The 15379-nt window shown below is 44.1% G+C and overlaps 1 protein-coding gene across 1 annotated transcript; it reads right to left on the bottom strand.

The window, feature by feature from the left end:
• Positions 1-1325: 1325 nt before the first annotated feature.
• Positions 1326-8103, bottom strand: LOC115398447 (fibroblast growth factor 10). Its single transcript, XM_030105201.1, has 3 exons — positions 7145-8103; positions 2483-2586; positions 1326-2138 (listed from the first exon to the last, which is right to left on the bottom strand). Exons 1-3 carry the CDS (start codon positions 7590-7592, stop codon positions 1947-1949), a joined length of 744 nt encoding a protein of 247 aa, XP_029961061.1. The 5' UTR covers positions 7593-8103; the 3' UTR covers positions 1326-1946.
• Between the last annotated feature and the right edge of the window lie 7276 nt (positions 8104-15379).

The following is a 15379-nucleotide window of genomic DNA, read 5'->3' as shown; positions in this document are numbered from 1 at the left end:
GCATGCGCACTTACACGTATGCATGCATGTGTGAGGGTAGGACCAGCAGCAGATATTATAGATATTCCTTGTTATATGTTATCTGCATCATTGTACAAAAGAAAATGAAGACAAATAATGAAAGCACAGAGTTTCAGTTTGGAATGAAGTCAAATTAACATAAAATTGTCTAAAACCTCATTAATTACATTTAAGAGCCATTGAACTCTGAATTCTTCTTCAGTAACATCTGCAGCTGATCTTCAGGACGCCGCGAGTCTCGCCTCAGAGGTGCAACGGTCACACTTGAGCATAAAAACTGTAATAGATATCACTGTGTACGGTGCAGAGATGACTAGTAAGCCATATGTTGGCCCTGACTGTCGCGGTGGAATGCGCTGCAGCATTCTTCAGAATAAATCATTTGATGCGGTGATTCCTTAAACAGACATTAAAGAGCAATATATTTTAGCTTTAGGCAGAGGCTTTCCTGTACTGTGGGTTCCTTCGGTTCGGCTGTTTTCACTCCTTTCAGTCCTGAGCCGTAGCCACAGGGCAACTCGGAGGCATATGGGAATAAAGGTCGTTCCCTCTTGCAGCTCTTCTCTCACCTAACTGTCTTCCTCTGCTTTCCCAATTTTTCATGCCTGTCCACAGATAGACGTCGTAGACGACAGGATAAGAGAACATGGGGCCCGGAAGCCTGTGGTGTTAATGTTCTCCCCGCAATCTTTTGATCCGGCATCAAGGCAGCTGTCATTGATTAGTGTGTTTGTGGATGATTACTGAGGGAGGTGGGTGGTCAGGCTCAGGTCATATCTGTCTTTCTGCCTCATCCACATTTCTTCCGACGCACACGTTCAGATCCTCTTTCAGGGCTCTCCAGAAGCCCGTAGGCAGCAACAGTGCAGATCAACATAACAAAGCTGTTTTCATAATTTTGGTTGTATTATCAGCAGGTGCTTTAGCAGCTATTTTCAGCCAGCAAGTCCTTCTGCAATCAGGCAATGCTGCATTTCACACAGTAATGGCATGATATTAGAAATGATGTCAGCATCTACAGACTGTGTGAGGAAAGCTGCCCCCGCCCCATTCTGTTGTGGTTGGTCTTGTATGTTTCCCGTTTGTTGGGGAACTGATCATTAGCGCAATGGTTGCCACATGGAATATCTGGCTAAGAATTAATGGTTGCCGTTTGTCCTTTCCAACCTCACGGAGTCAGATAAGAGCAGACTTACTATGACCTGAATGTTGGCCAAGGTTTCCCGGCGCTTTCTGCTGGAATCCAGCATTTCCCGCAGCTCTCACATGGGTTTGGTGAATGAAGGAAGACAGATTGCTTGTGATGCAGAGGAGAAAAAAGGGGATTTTATTTTTTCACATGATAGAGTTCCTATAAAAAGTAAAGAATGCACAGGACTTCTTGGGTTCCCCTCCAGTTAAATATTTCACAAAATAAATAAATCATTACAATTCAGTCAAAACACAGTGGTTACTTATTAAGCATTTGTTTTAAATGTGTTGAACCCTCTATTGTTTAATGCTGTCGAGATAAACTGTGATCATTTCCCTCCTCATTTTCTATCTCTTTTACATGTCTCCCAGGAGAAAATGGATTATAAATAACATCTTGAGATATGTCTGCATCTACTACAGCGCATTAGCTGAGACAGTATCTTCTGTGTTGTCCACATCACACACAGCTGCACACCGTTTGGCACAGAAAATAAAAACCATCAATTTTGCATTCGGTGCCTCTGATAACACAGAAATCACCATGAAATAAAACACATGATCGCAATGAAAGCCAGGAGCAGAGACTTCTTGTTCATGTGACAGTGTTAGTGCCTTTTGTTCCAAATGAGAGATTTCTCTGTGAAAGTCTTTATTTTACAGCTTCTCAGCATTTAAAAACCTCTCTGTCCAGTGCTGCGTGTTCTCTCCCCTCTCCAGACGAATCCTCGGGCTCACACCATGATTGGAAGGAAGTGGGTGGACGTGTGCTTCCTGCGGGTCTTCTTTCCCCGTATGGGCTTCCCGTGGACGTTCAGACCCACGAACATCTGCCGCTTCTTGTTCCTCCACTCGGCCGACGCGTACGTGTTGTAGCCGTTTTCCTCGATCCGCTCCTTCAGGGTGCAGTCCACGCCAAACTCTCTCTGGAGAAACAGCGAGTATCACATTTCAGTGTTACTACACTTCTGGTTGGAACAAAACACATAATTTTCCTGCGCAAAGCTATTGTGGTTGTTCACGCTGCGATGTTTATTTGCTGCTCTCCAATCTGCATTGCATGCTCTGTCCTGTAGACTCATGTACAAACTTGTGCACACTTGGAAAATTGCGCAGAGGTTCACATGGGTGCACTGGTCTGGTTGTGATTCAGAGTTCACCCAGCAGCTAGAGAAGTAGAGATAAGGCTTCCTTTGATAAGGACCGAGGGATCTAGCACTATCTCTCTTTCTCCGGAGCATCCAGATTGACCTCTGACTCGGATACTAACCGCTCCATACAGCTCTCCTTTCCTGCTGATGGCCAGATAGTAGTTGCTGTTCAGCCCTTTGATGGCCACCACTCCCACGTCCACCGATGTGATTTCCAGAATACCTAGGATCGAGCAAAAGAAGGTAAATCATCATGTGTTCTCATGGAGAAAAATCTGAACACAACCCATGCGATGAATTCAGGTTTTCCTGAATCTTATTTGTAAATTCACACACCAGAAACCAGACGGTGAGGACTCGCAGCATATTCATTCAGCGTGCAGCACATTTACTTGTGGGTATGTGTGGGAAATTTTGTGTAAGGTTACAATTAGTCTTGTGCGTGTTTATCATTTCTGTGATATTATAAAGTTATTTCACAGCCCACACCTGCTTAACAAATTCCAGCTGTGCAGGCCGTTTAGTCTGAAAATTAATAGGCTGATTTCCACTGAGATTCTCAGGTTGTTTATGTTCTGTTTGGTATTTAGGTTTCTAAGTTCTTCTACAAATAATTCAGGTTTCTCACAGGCTATTAGAGAGGTTAATTTATACCTCAGTTAACGAGGGCATGTTTTTGCTGCAGACAGCCGGGGTTATTTGTGTGGTCTCAGTATCAGAGGTCAGAGAGATATAACTTCCTAATGTGTCCTTTGACCACAGAACCCACTTGTCTCGTCTTATGCCGGTGTGTGTGCGTGTGTGCGTGTGTGTGTGAGTGTGTAAGTGAACCCCGCTGGTTCCCATGGCATGTTTGATTTCATGCCGCCCTCCTTGACTTCCTTTCCCCACTGAGCTGTCGTTATTTTATCCCAATAAGCACACATATGTGAGCACACACACACATACACACTTCAGCATGGGGGCGTGAACTCCAGAGAGCCAACGACATCCTTTGATCACATCAGCGGCCCCTCCTCTGTCTGATGACTGTTTGTGTGGCACTCCGCTCTACCGTCAGTCCCACTCTCCCAGGGCCGGGGGCCTCCGAGGCTGCCAGCCTCGTACATGAGCGGACAGTGGAGGATGCAGGTGTGCTCCCCAAAAGAACAATCCCTCTCTTAAAATATACAGCGGTTCCTGTCTTCATCCATGAAGTCTTGACTGTATCGATTTCTAGTTCAAACAGTGGCACCTCGGGGCAGCGAGGTCTGAAGCTGCAAGGCGGCGGTGGGGACTGTGACACAACGGCCATTGAAGATCTGAGAGGAGCTGGTTTCTGTATGGGATCGGATGTCGGGTACGGAGTGAGGATGTAAGACAATCTATGGCAGTCTCTGGCTGCTCTGTAAACATGGGAGGGATGAAAGGAAGGAGAACAGAGGAGGACAGAGGAGCCATGACAGTGAGACTGGGGGTGGAGTGAGGATTAGAAAGGCTGTAATGATCACTGATCAAAGTCAGCCACCGGAGGCAGGGGCGAGACAGGTTGTATATACACACACGAACTAATGCACTCACACGCTCACACGCACGCACTCGAGGTTAATGTAGCAGGTGAATGTGCACTTGTACACATCTTACAAACTCAAGCTGGCTGTGAAACTACACAATCTTTCCTTTCACTGTTTTCTGCCGGATGGTTGGATGCTCAGCTCGACCCCAGAGTGTGCAGAGTGTAATGAGTTTATGGGCTGTATGGGAAAATAGCATAGCAGAAAATGTGCTCTTCATTTAGCACTCCCCAGATTACAACATTAAGCCTCTAAGGTGATAACAACCCTTTGTATGGAGCATGTTTTACAGACCCCCATATATAAGATGGAGTCTGGAGAGAGCCAGCCAAGTTGAGCTGTTTACTTGGAGCAACAGCAGTTTTTCTTTTGCACGCTGGTTGCTTTTTTCCTAACGTGTGGCTTGCTTGATACGCTCTGTTTGGAGTTACAACAGTAAATGGTGCATTGGTTGTGGAATGGAGGCACAAGATGCCAGTGAGGATTAAAAGGTGGTTTTTCCACCGTGGGATGCCAAAAAGCTTGTGCTTTGCAGCTTCTATTGTTATTCTTTCTCACTCCTGCTTTGGCACGCTTTTAAAAGGATGTTCTGGTCTGCACGAAATAACACTTGTGCTGTTTTGCCAGAATTTAAATTTCGATTGTTAACATTCCCGTGCAGAAAAATGAAGTGGAGTGAGGCGTAAATCAGGATATATAGTAATAACACCTGATAAGGACCACACTGAGTGTATTTACTTAGAAGGCAGATCCAGCCTGTTTCCCACCTCTGAGAAAAGCTATACATCTTCCCCACATCTCCCTCCTCAGGCCTCCGTAAGAGCACCATCTGGGTTTTTTTTTTTCATCTCACAAAAAGGCCACTGCTTTTACTGAATAAGACGTCCACGAAAATGCACACATTTCCAGGCTCACAGCACTTTGACATGGTCACGTCCCGGTTACCACCAGACCAGGTGTTTGAGTCTCATTTAGCAACAGTTCTCTGGCTTCTGAAAGCTGCGAGCTGTCTATTAATCTAAGCTCACTCAAGTGTGATTCACAGATATTTTAATTGTGCACTACGGCCATGGAGGTAGCTACCTAGCTGACTTTAACGCAGTCTCCCTCCCTTTTTCCTCTGCATCTCTGTAACCTCAGCACAGGCTCCCAGCGGGTTGGAGAGCCATGTGGGACAGTTTTGCACTGGCATCCCCATAAATCTGTGGGAGGCTGGATACCAGGTCTCTAACAGACAGTGAGCCGGGTCTACAGGCAGCACCCAAATTTAAAGCCTACACATCCAATTCAGCTCTTAGACACAGTTTAATTGAATGGCACCTATAATTTGAAAAAAAAAAATCAAACTAAATGAAAACACAATGTGTCTTTGAATGAAAGCATTTGGTTGAGAGAAAGCTTAGCATCTTCTATACATATAAAAAGAAAAAAAAAACTTGATATTTGTCACTTCAAGGGACCGTGAATGGTCTACAAAGGACGTCAGTCCTGGGATCATGTCTAGCCCCAGGGGCCAGTGCAAAGACTGAAGCTGCTGTTGTGTAGTATCCTTTATCATGTGAACCTGATATGAGGGCACATAATCCACACACAGTGTCCGCAGACCCCCTTAGGACGCAGCTTTTTGATGGCACCACCATTGATACCGAAGTTGCACGGCTTTGATGTGGCCACAATGATGCTCAGGCATGTCATTCATGAACTTGTACCTCTAGAGATTCTCCTTTTCACCTTCCTCCCCGACGCTCAATCCCCCTGCTAATTCAGACTGACCTCTGTAAAATGGCAACAGCCTCCTGAAAACGGGAATTTGTGAGGCAGTGAAATAAAAGTAAGCTACCTTCCAAACATAAATAAACATTAGGTGAATTCACGCTGCTGCTGTTATGATAAATTGAGTCAGACTTCCTCGCCCCACTTGAGTTTTACAGCTTGAAAGAAACTATTAACAAAGGCAGTCGTAAAGGCATCAGCATGGTCAGGAAATAAAGCCACTTCTGTCACGACCTTGTCAAAACAAACATCTCCCCTGACATTCTGCCTGCCTGTGCCATTCCCCCAAGTCACTCTGATTGAAAGTGTGGTTCAGCTCTCCCAAGAGGAGCGTTAAAAGTTGCATATACACTCGCTCCTGGGTTGTGGGAGAGCGACAACGAAGGCGAGAGAAGAAGCACGCGACTGCGACGGAGATGCATACGTGTGTGCGCAGTAATAAGTGAGCACATGTGCCGTCGTTGGCCACTATATGATCGCACACCCACTGAAGCATGTGAGCGCCTGCTGGCTGATAGGCACACACACGTTGCCTGGTGGGAACGCTGGGGAGACTAATGAGAATGCTATTTTACTGACTGATATACTGAAACATACAACATGTAATCACTTTAAAGACATGTTTCTCTGAGTGAGCACGTCAAACTGCTTTAAACAAATGTCTGATCTGTGACCGTGAGTGTGTAATTTGCTCGATGCTGGATGGCAGAAGGGCAATCTGAGTGGGAGAGTGAGAGAGAAACACACACGGAGAAGCAAGGGGAGGCTAAAAGCATCAATGAGACTGACATCCATGTCCTCCCCCTGCCTGCCCCTCTCCCATCCTCCTGTTTGTTTGTTATCAGTCCTGTTTACCATGGGCTGTGAAGACCCCGTGATAATGGCCAGGATATCTGCCCCTGCTCTTTTTTAAACCATCTGAGAGCTACCATCATTGTGCTGAGTGTTTGGACAGCGGAGATACCAGTGGGACGTCTGGCTTAAAACAAAAAGACGACTCGAATTGGGAATTGGTCCCAACCGACTATCAACCAAACAACAGGCTGGCAATCTCCAGCAATACGTGAAAAATGATGGTCATTATGATCGCAAGTTTGGAAGTTAAATATATTCTCTTTGACGTCCAGAATATTTATTTATGTATGCTAAATATTATGTGGATGACATTTTTTATTAAAAAAAATACAAATAACCAACTCTTCAGACAGTCTCTTGGTACCATAAAAATGCCTGACATGAAACAATTCACAAGTGCTTTTAACATATTTTACATGGAACTGAAAGTAAATTAAATTTTGGATTTCACTTTGTCTGTTTTGAAAAGTTAACGTTGATTGATGCATTTAATTAAAAATCAACCTTGACTGAGTTCATTGTTACAGCCTACAGTCAGCCCAGGTAGTCAGAACATGCTGCAGCTCTTTTTCTCATTCCTCTGCTCATCTGGTTACTTACTGAGGGGATCATCTTTGCTCTTGGTTCCATTGACATTTCCGTTCCTATCGATCCTCAGGAAGAACTTCTGGAAGGAGAACAGCTTTCTTCTCCGTATGTCTCCTTGTAGATGATTGTAGCTGCGCACATGTCTGCCCTGAGGTCCCCCAGTCCTACCTGGGGGGCCCCCAGTGGCCCTGGGTCTAGAGATCAGCTCGGTCTCTGTAAGGTTCACGGGACTGGCGAGCCTCAGTCTGTCTTTGCGGAGCTGGTGGCAGGAAGCGTCCGGTAAAGACAAGGAGAAAATCACCAGGCTGACCAGCAGTGGGAAAGACAGTGGGGAACGCAGTGTTAATGACCGTATTCTGGAGATGGCCCCAAAGCCAGATCCAACCCCAAACTCAGCCCTGGAGCAGGACGAGGCAGAGGCAGAGGCAGCCTTACTCCTTCCAGCAGCCCATCTGATCATGGTAGTGTGCTGTGAGGAGGACGACAGGCAGCCTCGGAGCCTGGGACATGCTGCTGGGGGCGAGAGTAGACCGAGAGGGCAGGGAGGGGAGCCCTCCGCAGTCCAGACCGGTGGGGATGGTCTCCCTGCGCGGTCCAAGTTCTTCACACCTGTTTGAAATTCCAAATAATTTCTGCTGGTGTACCGTCTGTCCGGCAAGCCTCTGTGGTGAAAGCTGATTCCTCTGGGTTTCTTTTCCTCGCTCTTCAAAGGATTCAGGTTGATTGTCAGAAACCTTGCAGTCCAAGTCTGTTTTGGAAAATAAATCAGTCCAGATGAACAAAGATTATGAGGAGAGGAAAAACACCAATTACTAAATGTGCATTCCAGTAACAAGTCTGTTTTTCCACTTCCTTTTTTCTAATTCTTTCTAAATCGTTTGTGAAATCTTAGCTATTCTTCTTGGCTCCAGTGTTCCGCTTGTACTTCCAGGCAGACGTACAAGTCAAGATGTACATCCAAAGCAGTTTGAAATTTGTTGTGATCCAAGTGGAAAGTTTTCAAAATGCAGTGATGATAATAAAAAAAAAAATCCCAAGCTCCAGTGAAATAAAACATGTGTTGCATCGCCCAGTCTACCTGCTTGAAAGCTACCAGGCTCCACTTGTGAGGGTCAGCATTTCCAGATTAAAGTCTGAGGAGAAAAAAAAGAATTCAAGTCTTAAATAGGAACATTAGTCAATCCAGGCGCATGTCAAATAATCCATCTGTCCTCTTTGGTTGCCCTGCTCTTCTCTCTCTCTCTCTCTCTCCCTCTCTCTACCCCTCTCTCTCTCTCTCTCTCTCTCTCTCTCCCCCTCTGTGAGTGACTAGACCTTCATCCAGCATCGAGGTGACGGTCTGGGGAGATCTTACTTACGGTCTCGGGGTTGAGTCAGAGCTGCTCGCCTCCTTTCCTTGACTTGAGAATTCCTCCACCTGAGGAGGAGATCACAGAAAAAGACTGTGTGCTGTGTGTGTGTGTGGCTGTGTTACTGTTGGTTATTTGATCCCTCCCTCCTGTACTCAACTTCCCCTCTCACATATGGGAGCAAGTACTGCTGCGTGTGTGTGTGTGTGTGTGTGTGTGTGTGTGTGTGTGTGTGTGTGTGTGTGTGTGTGTGTGTGCGGTCAGCCTATACACATGCAAATTTTACTTATGAGCGCGGGTGAGAGGTGATAACAGGGTTTATCTGTGGAGATGCTGCAGGCCAGGAAGCAGCAGTCTGGCGGTAATGGATTGGTCACTGCAGCTACAGATGGGTACCAATGAAACGCCGCGTTAGTTAATCAAGGTGTCATCATGTTTTTAGCATGAGTCGCTGGAAGAATGTGATCTATTTGCGTTTTCCACGATGCCCTTTTGAAGTTCGCTATCTGGCGCACACATGTGCCTGTCGGGCTGAGTGTGAAGAGGATGAGTATTACAAATTAAATTGGACTCATTTGTTGCTCATTAAAGTGTTATAATCATGACAAGTGGCCATCCTCCTCTATCTCCTCTGATAAAAACCATATTAAGTTACGAGCGCCGGTTTGAGTCTGGATGTCGCCTTATCGCTGCCATCTCGCTAAGGCCTCTCTTTTTCCTTCGAGTGCCTTTATCGTGGCGTGTTATCTCTCCTGCAGCGCTGCAATGCCATGCAGCTCTCCAGTTTCACTCACCAGACCTCTGCCTTCCACTGACTCAGGTGTCTGAGTGGCCATCGGCCAGCAAGACGCTCTTATGTACCCATTCTCCTCAAAGGCATTCAGGCACAGGATGGACAATGTCATAGTGATCCAGACAGCAGTGTTCGATTCTGAGCAGTAAATATGGCAGATTAGTAGGTATGGTCATGCTCTCACACTACACACTAAAGAAAATCACTTTTTTTTTTTTGCTTGCTCTTTAGAAATAAATGGTAATTACACATTAATAATGGAAAGTTCATGTCAGAAAACTAATTAAAGGTAAAAATTCTCTTATTCAGGGGATGCCAAATGATCAGGGTCCTTAAAATTAAATTTTAACAGTCTAATGTGATGAACAAAAACTCTCTGCTGGCATTTTATCTCTCCCCTCCTGATCCCCATGTCTTTAATGCCAGCGTCTGTCCGGTTCCCGGCTTTTCTCTCCTTAAGTCCCGGTTTTTAGTGCCTGCTTTAATGTCTGTCAGCGATCTGTTTCCAGAGCATCCACCAGTTCTCCACTCTGGTCTTGGCAAAGCTGTATCTGGCTAGCCAAAGAAGCCAATCTTATCAGCACTTCCTTTGTGGTGTCTTTTCCCACCATGATAACCTGAATCAGTGCAGAGGACACAGAGCTGGCAGAAGCAGGGATTGCTTTTATTGATTACTGCTGTAGCAGACAATGGGGAACTCTAAAATCACAACAATTTGTGCTGTATGAGTTTATGTCAAAAAAACAAAAATAACAGATTTCTATTATTTGAACTGAATTCCCATTAAAATTCCAATTCAACTGGAACCACACAATGCACCCGCGCATGTTCGGATATTCCCCTGGACTCTTTCTCCCTCTCTTAGACAGTAATGTCCTCTGTAGGAGCCTCACAAAGATCCAGGCTTGACATGATGCTGATAGACTTACAAGATTTGTAGGATTTCGTTGGAGGCCGAGGAACACATTCTTTACAAACACAGACATGTCCGGGTTTTTTCCCTCCTCAACACAATATAAGTGAGATTTGTGGGCTCTGGAAATGGACTCATCTCCCCCGTTGCTCCACAGCTTCAGCATTTAGTGTATCTGTGAAGATCAAGCTTCTTGAATTGCTTTTCAAAGTTCCAGGATACAACAGAAGAAACAAATGTGTTTTTGATCCTTCCCCACGGGCTGCGGCTCTACTGCTGCGTTCTTACGCTTTTCTAAAAAAAAAAAAAACTTAAACATAATAATTACAATAAAAGCAGCGAGAAGTAAAATACCGGAAATTGACACGCTTCAGTGGAGTCTGAATCACTCAGCGCCGACCTGCCAGGCAGAGAAATGAATCAAGGTGATGCTCCTGGGGAAGGTTTCTTTAGATTTATTTTGACCGAAGCGAAGTCTGTGATTTCTCTACACCGAGAAAGCACTGGAGCTGACAGGTGTTGCTTTTGTTACGCTATAAGTGGGTATATGCCTGGATCTGTTTTCTTGCCTGTGTTTTAGTGAAGCCTCAGTGAAGCATGAGAACACATCAGGAGAAGACTGTGGAAGAGTTGTGTGCTCTTGATACTGGATGTACAGTGCAACACAACACATTTTTTTAAGCTCGAAGCCAGATAGGATCCTAGTAAATCAAAGGTAAATTCATTTTTGGCCAAATGTCAGATCAGGCAACCTCGTCTTTGAGATTATTAACGCTTTCTTTATTTATTGCTAGACTTCAATAAAATGCTTTACTGACACACATCCATGACTAATCTAGAAAATATGTTGATTACACGCTCTTGTGTTTTGTGTACACATGTGGATCTACTTGTAATCCTAATTTCTTTTTAAAAAGAGAGTTTATATTCACGTCAATCAAGTTATTAGTGAGGTTGTTGAAAAAAACCGACAAGCCAAAAATACTGATTTTCAGCTAAACTCACTATGATCACTGGTGAGGTTTTCTTGCATTTCTATAACATTCATAATCTGCTGATTGCTATAAAATGACGATCTTTACATTTCGGCGGCTCCTTTCAAGGATCAACACAGTGGATCATGTGAAATGCATGTGTTTGATTTTGTAGTATTTTTTTCTTTTCCTGACGCAACTTTTGATTCCGGCCTTCCACGGGGACCCACCATGGTGATTCGCTGGTAGTGGGATTTGATCCAGTAAATTTATGGTAAAAGGTGCATAAGGTGCAAATGGGCATTTCCCATGTGGAGGACCTGCATGTTGGACTGTTGATTAGAGACTTTAAACTGTCAGTAATGCGTTTAGTGACAGAGGATTCTTTATGTATGGTGTTTACATTGTTGGCAGGACCTTAATTGAGGGAAGAATAAACATTAAAGGTGACATATTAGGCTGTTTTGTTCAACAGCCGTTGCGTTTCTGGTTGTCCTGGGAAATAAAAACACAACACCAAAGAATAAATCTTAACATAATATTATTTTTACCCTGACATATGTAAGAAGCCTTGTACAGATCGACTCATTTTGAGCACTTGCATGAATCATCTAACTTCAATTGTCACACAGCAAACAGCTTGGGTCAGTGAGAGAATCGTTTTGCAGCCCTACATGTGTGATCCAGATCAGACTGGAAGGTATGTAATACACTGCTGTATACAAACTGCTGTTTACCAAAAACAAATGAAGAGCCTTTTTTCACCAGGCATTTCGGGCTGAGCGACGATGCAGCTGCTACTCAGCCTGAAGCGGAGTGTCTCATTGCTTCCTGGACATCAAGGCTTCTCCTGCGTCCGGATGTTCTACCAAATGTTTGACAGAGACCAGTGGATGTATCTTCGAGTATTTCAATGAATTACTGCATGATACTAATCAAACCCTAATATTACAGCCAGGAAATCATTGTTTAGCATTGCAGTGGACAGTAACTTGAATATCAGTAACCCCATATTATACAAAGCCATTGCAAAATGTGGTCAATATCAAGTCCGAACCCTGTTTTTATAGCTGGCGCTGAAGCCCAATTACTCTTATCTTGTGTGTCCTGCTGGAGGCTCCCTCTGGATTTAGTGCAGTGTTTAGTTTGAGGATAAGTAAAGGGTTTGTAGCTTGAACCTAATTAACAACTAATGGGCAAACTACACACATTAGATTAGATTAAAATACTCTTAAACTCAGACAGACCGATGCAAAGATGTTAGACGTTTGTGACACCATTTAAAGTACACGTGGGTCTTTACAGCCTGGAACAGTTTATTTATATTTTTTTTGAGGGGGGGGTTCGAACTTGCTTTTCATAGTTTATTTCATAGCTTAAATGATAATAATCCTGTCTCTGAAATAAAAGTTGGTTTGGTTTAATTGGAGCCTTGCTGCAGCAGGTGTAACCAGCAATGCGCACGTCGCAGCGTGTTGTTCCCTTCTCGCTGCACACTGCATCGCATTAGCAGGCCGAATTGTTGAAATTCACCTTATTCCAGTCATGTGTCTCTGATTTTGCTTGGCCTTATTGTGAGTGTAGCGGCTCCTCCCTTTTGGTACACTATCATTAAGCAGATGTTTTACAAAGGAAAGCACCTCACTCCCAGTTACTTCAGCTCGAATCCATATGTGGTCTATGAGGGAATCAAACGCACAACTCGCAAACAACCAAACTGACCTATGGGAACCATGTGTGTGTCTCCGTCTGAGATCCCCGGGGCCCGATCTGTGTGTGCTGGGTCAGAGGAGGCCGAGGCTTTAATAAAGAAACACGCCTGGTACAGGGATGCCAGTCGGACCGCCCGGGGACACTCGACCTGATGGGGTCCAGATGAGAGCCACCAGACTGGACGTCTTCCTCTGGAAAACAGCCGGCTGCTGCACCAACCGTGTCCCGCCGCTGCTGCCTGTCTCTGGGTTTACTCTGGGATTCGAAGGGTAAGCGGCAGGATTAAAGTAACATTTCCCTCAAATGTTACTTTAAAGATTTTACGCAGATCGCAGGAAAATTCATTACGTCATGCTTTGAGGAGATAAGATGTGAACATGTGTCGGGCTCAAGCCGGAGACCTGTTTTTTTTTTTTTTTCTTTTCTGTTTGTCATCAAATGTAAATATTTAATGTGTTCCTGGCCGTTGTGTTGGGGGGTGTCTGGTAACCTACAAGATGAGGTTGCTGTTTCCTGCTTTACGATGATCAATAGATGTTTGTCATGTTATCTTCCCCATCCTGAACAGGCACTTACATCATCCGCCTCCGCCGAGTGTCGGGTTGTCGGGTTCAGGGGGGACGAAGGAATTTACTTACAGGTCAGGCACTGGATCGGCAGCGTTCTCCGTTCATTGTCAGGCCAATATGAGGTGACAGTGCAGAATATTTAACCAAGCAAAGGCAGCTTTTAGAGGGCACACACAAAACATGAAGTGGTGCAAATTGCAGGTGTAGATTAAAAAAAAATGGATAGATGGGAATATCAGCTGCTGGAATTATTAGGAAAATTTCATATTTAGATATTTGATATAAAATAGCAGCATGAAAGTATCAATATTAGATAGCCCTTATAATAATGATATATTGATGCATATCATACAAAATATGCATATCATGAAAATATATCATAAGAAAGCTATTTATTTACAAAATAGCTTTGCATCTACCTCTCTGGATGCAAAATTTCAGGATGTATGAATATTTTTGTCCTATTCCAAGTAGAAACACAAAATATTCTAAAAAATATGAGTCATTTTCAATTTATCAGACCATCATGGACATCATGGTTGTATTTGGACTGGGTGTGATTTGTCAGGTTGTACAGGTATGTGGAAGTATCCCACCTCTGGTTCAACAGCTTGTTTTTCTCCACATTGCAGGATAAATTTTAAACTCTTAGTAAAATAGAATGGACAAATATCAGTTATTTATAGTGAAGCTCACCAGATGAGTTCACACTACTGCAGCACTTCCTGTACCTCCACATGAAAGCACTAAACGATGACAGCATCTGTGCAGAGTCAAAAGGCTTGTAGGAAGCCTGCTTGGAACATTTATGTTAAAAATTGTACCTGCTAACCCTCATGGTTTTGTCTGATGCACTTCATGGCTGTAATTTGCCTTTAGCAAATCTCTGGGGACGCTGTTTGTTTGCTACTGTTGGCCGTCTGCAGGCAACGTCTGGAAAAGTGTTTGACTTTTGAATCCAAAACCACAATTGTTTGGCTTCGGAGTTTATGCTGCACCGGCTATTAAAGTAATTTTATGGGTATTTTGCCCTTTTTAGAGAACGACTTAGTTGTTTTGATTCAGCTGAAGTTGTACTGTGCCTAATAGGACACTGGAGTAATGCTTTGATGAACATTTTTTTTTTAATCAATCGGAAAATATCGTATTTTGCTTATTAAGATCAGTGATGCAACAAATTGGTAGCATCTTGCTTTTTTCAAGCTATATTTTATTTTGTGATTCAGTTGGAATAGATAGATAGATAGATAGATAGATAGATAGATAGATAGATAGATAGAGCTGAAGTGCTTCCTCACATTGTGCAACATACAATGTCGTAACATAATGAGAGAGGGGGTTAGGTAATGTGGTCGTTTGCATCGTCATGATAACGCACAGACACATCCTTCTCTCCGTCTCACACACACACACACACACACACACACACACAGAGGCAGGTTTTAGGACGCGATGCTCCACAGTGACCCAGTGTTACGTTACTCCTTCCATTACTGCTGACTAACTCCTGGTCTCTGTCTTGAATGACAGCGGCAGGGTGCGTGGAGCTGACCAGTGTCCGTCCGTGTCAAGTTATCTGGCACAGAGGAGCCCGGCAAATCTGGGCCAGCTGAACCCGATCCCTGAAACAGACCCCGGCGCCGTTGATTCGGGTGTTACACATCCAGCGGCATGTGGCACTCCGAGGCGAGAATGACCTTGTCGACACGAAAGGTCTCACAGCAGCAGAAGCCTTTGCAAACAGGAGCATGGTGAACTAGGTGTTGATATTCCTGTGACAACCTGCCAATCACAAAACATTTGGCCATTTTACACAATTTAAGTTTGAATGTGTGTGGTATTTTTTTGTCTCTGCACTGATGCATAAAGTAGATTAGAAGATGCAAACATTAAAAATATTTTAAAAATGTTTTTATTTCACATCTCAGTTACAAAC

Source organism: Salarias fasciatus, chromosome 12, assembly GCF_902148845.1.
Source record: "Salarias fasciatus chromosome 12, fSalaFa1.1, whole genome shotgun sequence".
Classification (NCBI taxonomy): domain Eukaryota; kingdom Metazoa; phylum Chordata; class Actinopteri; order Blenniiformes; family Blenniidae; genus Salarias; species Salarias fasciatus.
This window is presented reverse-complemented; position numbering and strand designations above follow the sequence as displayed.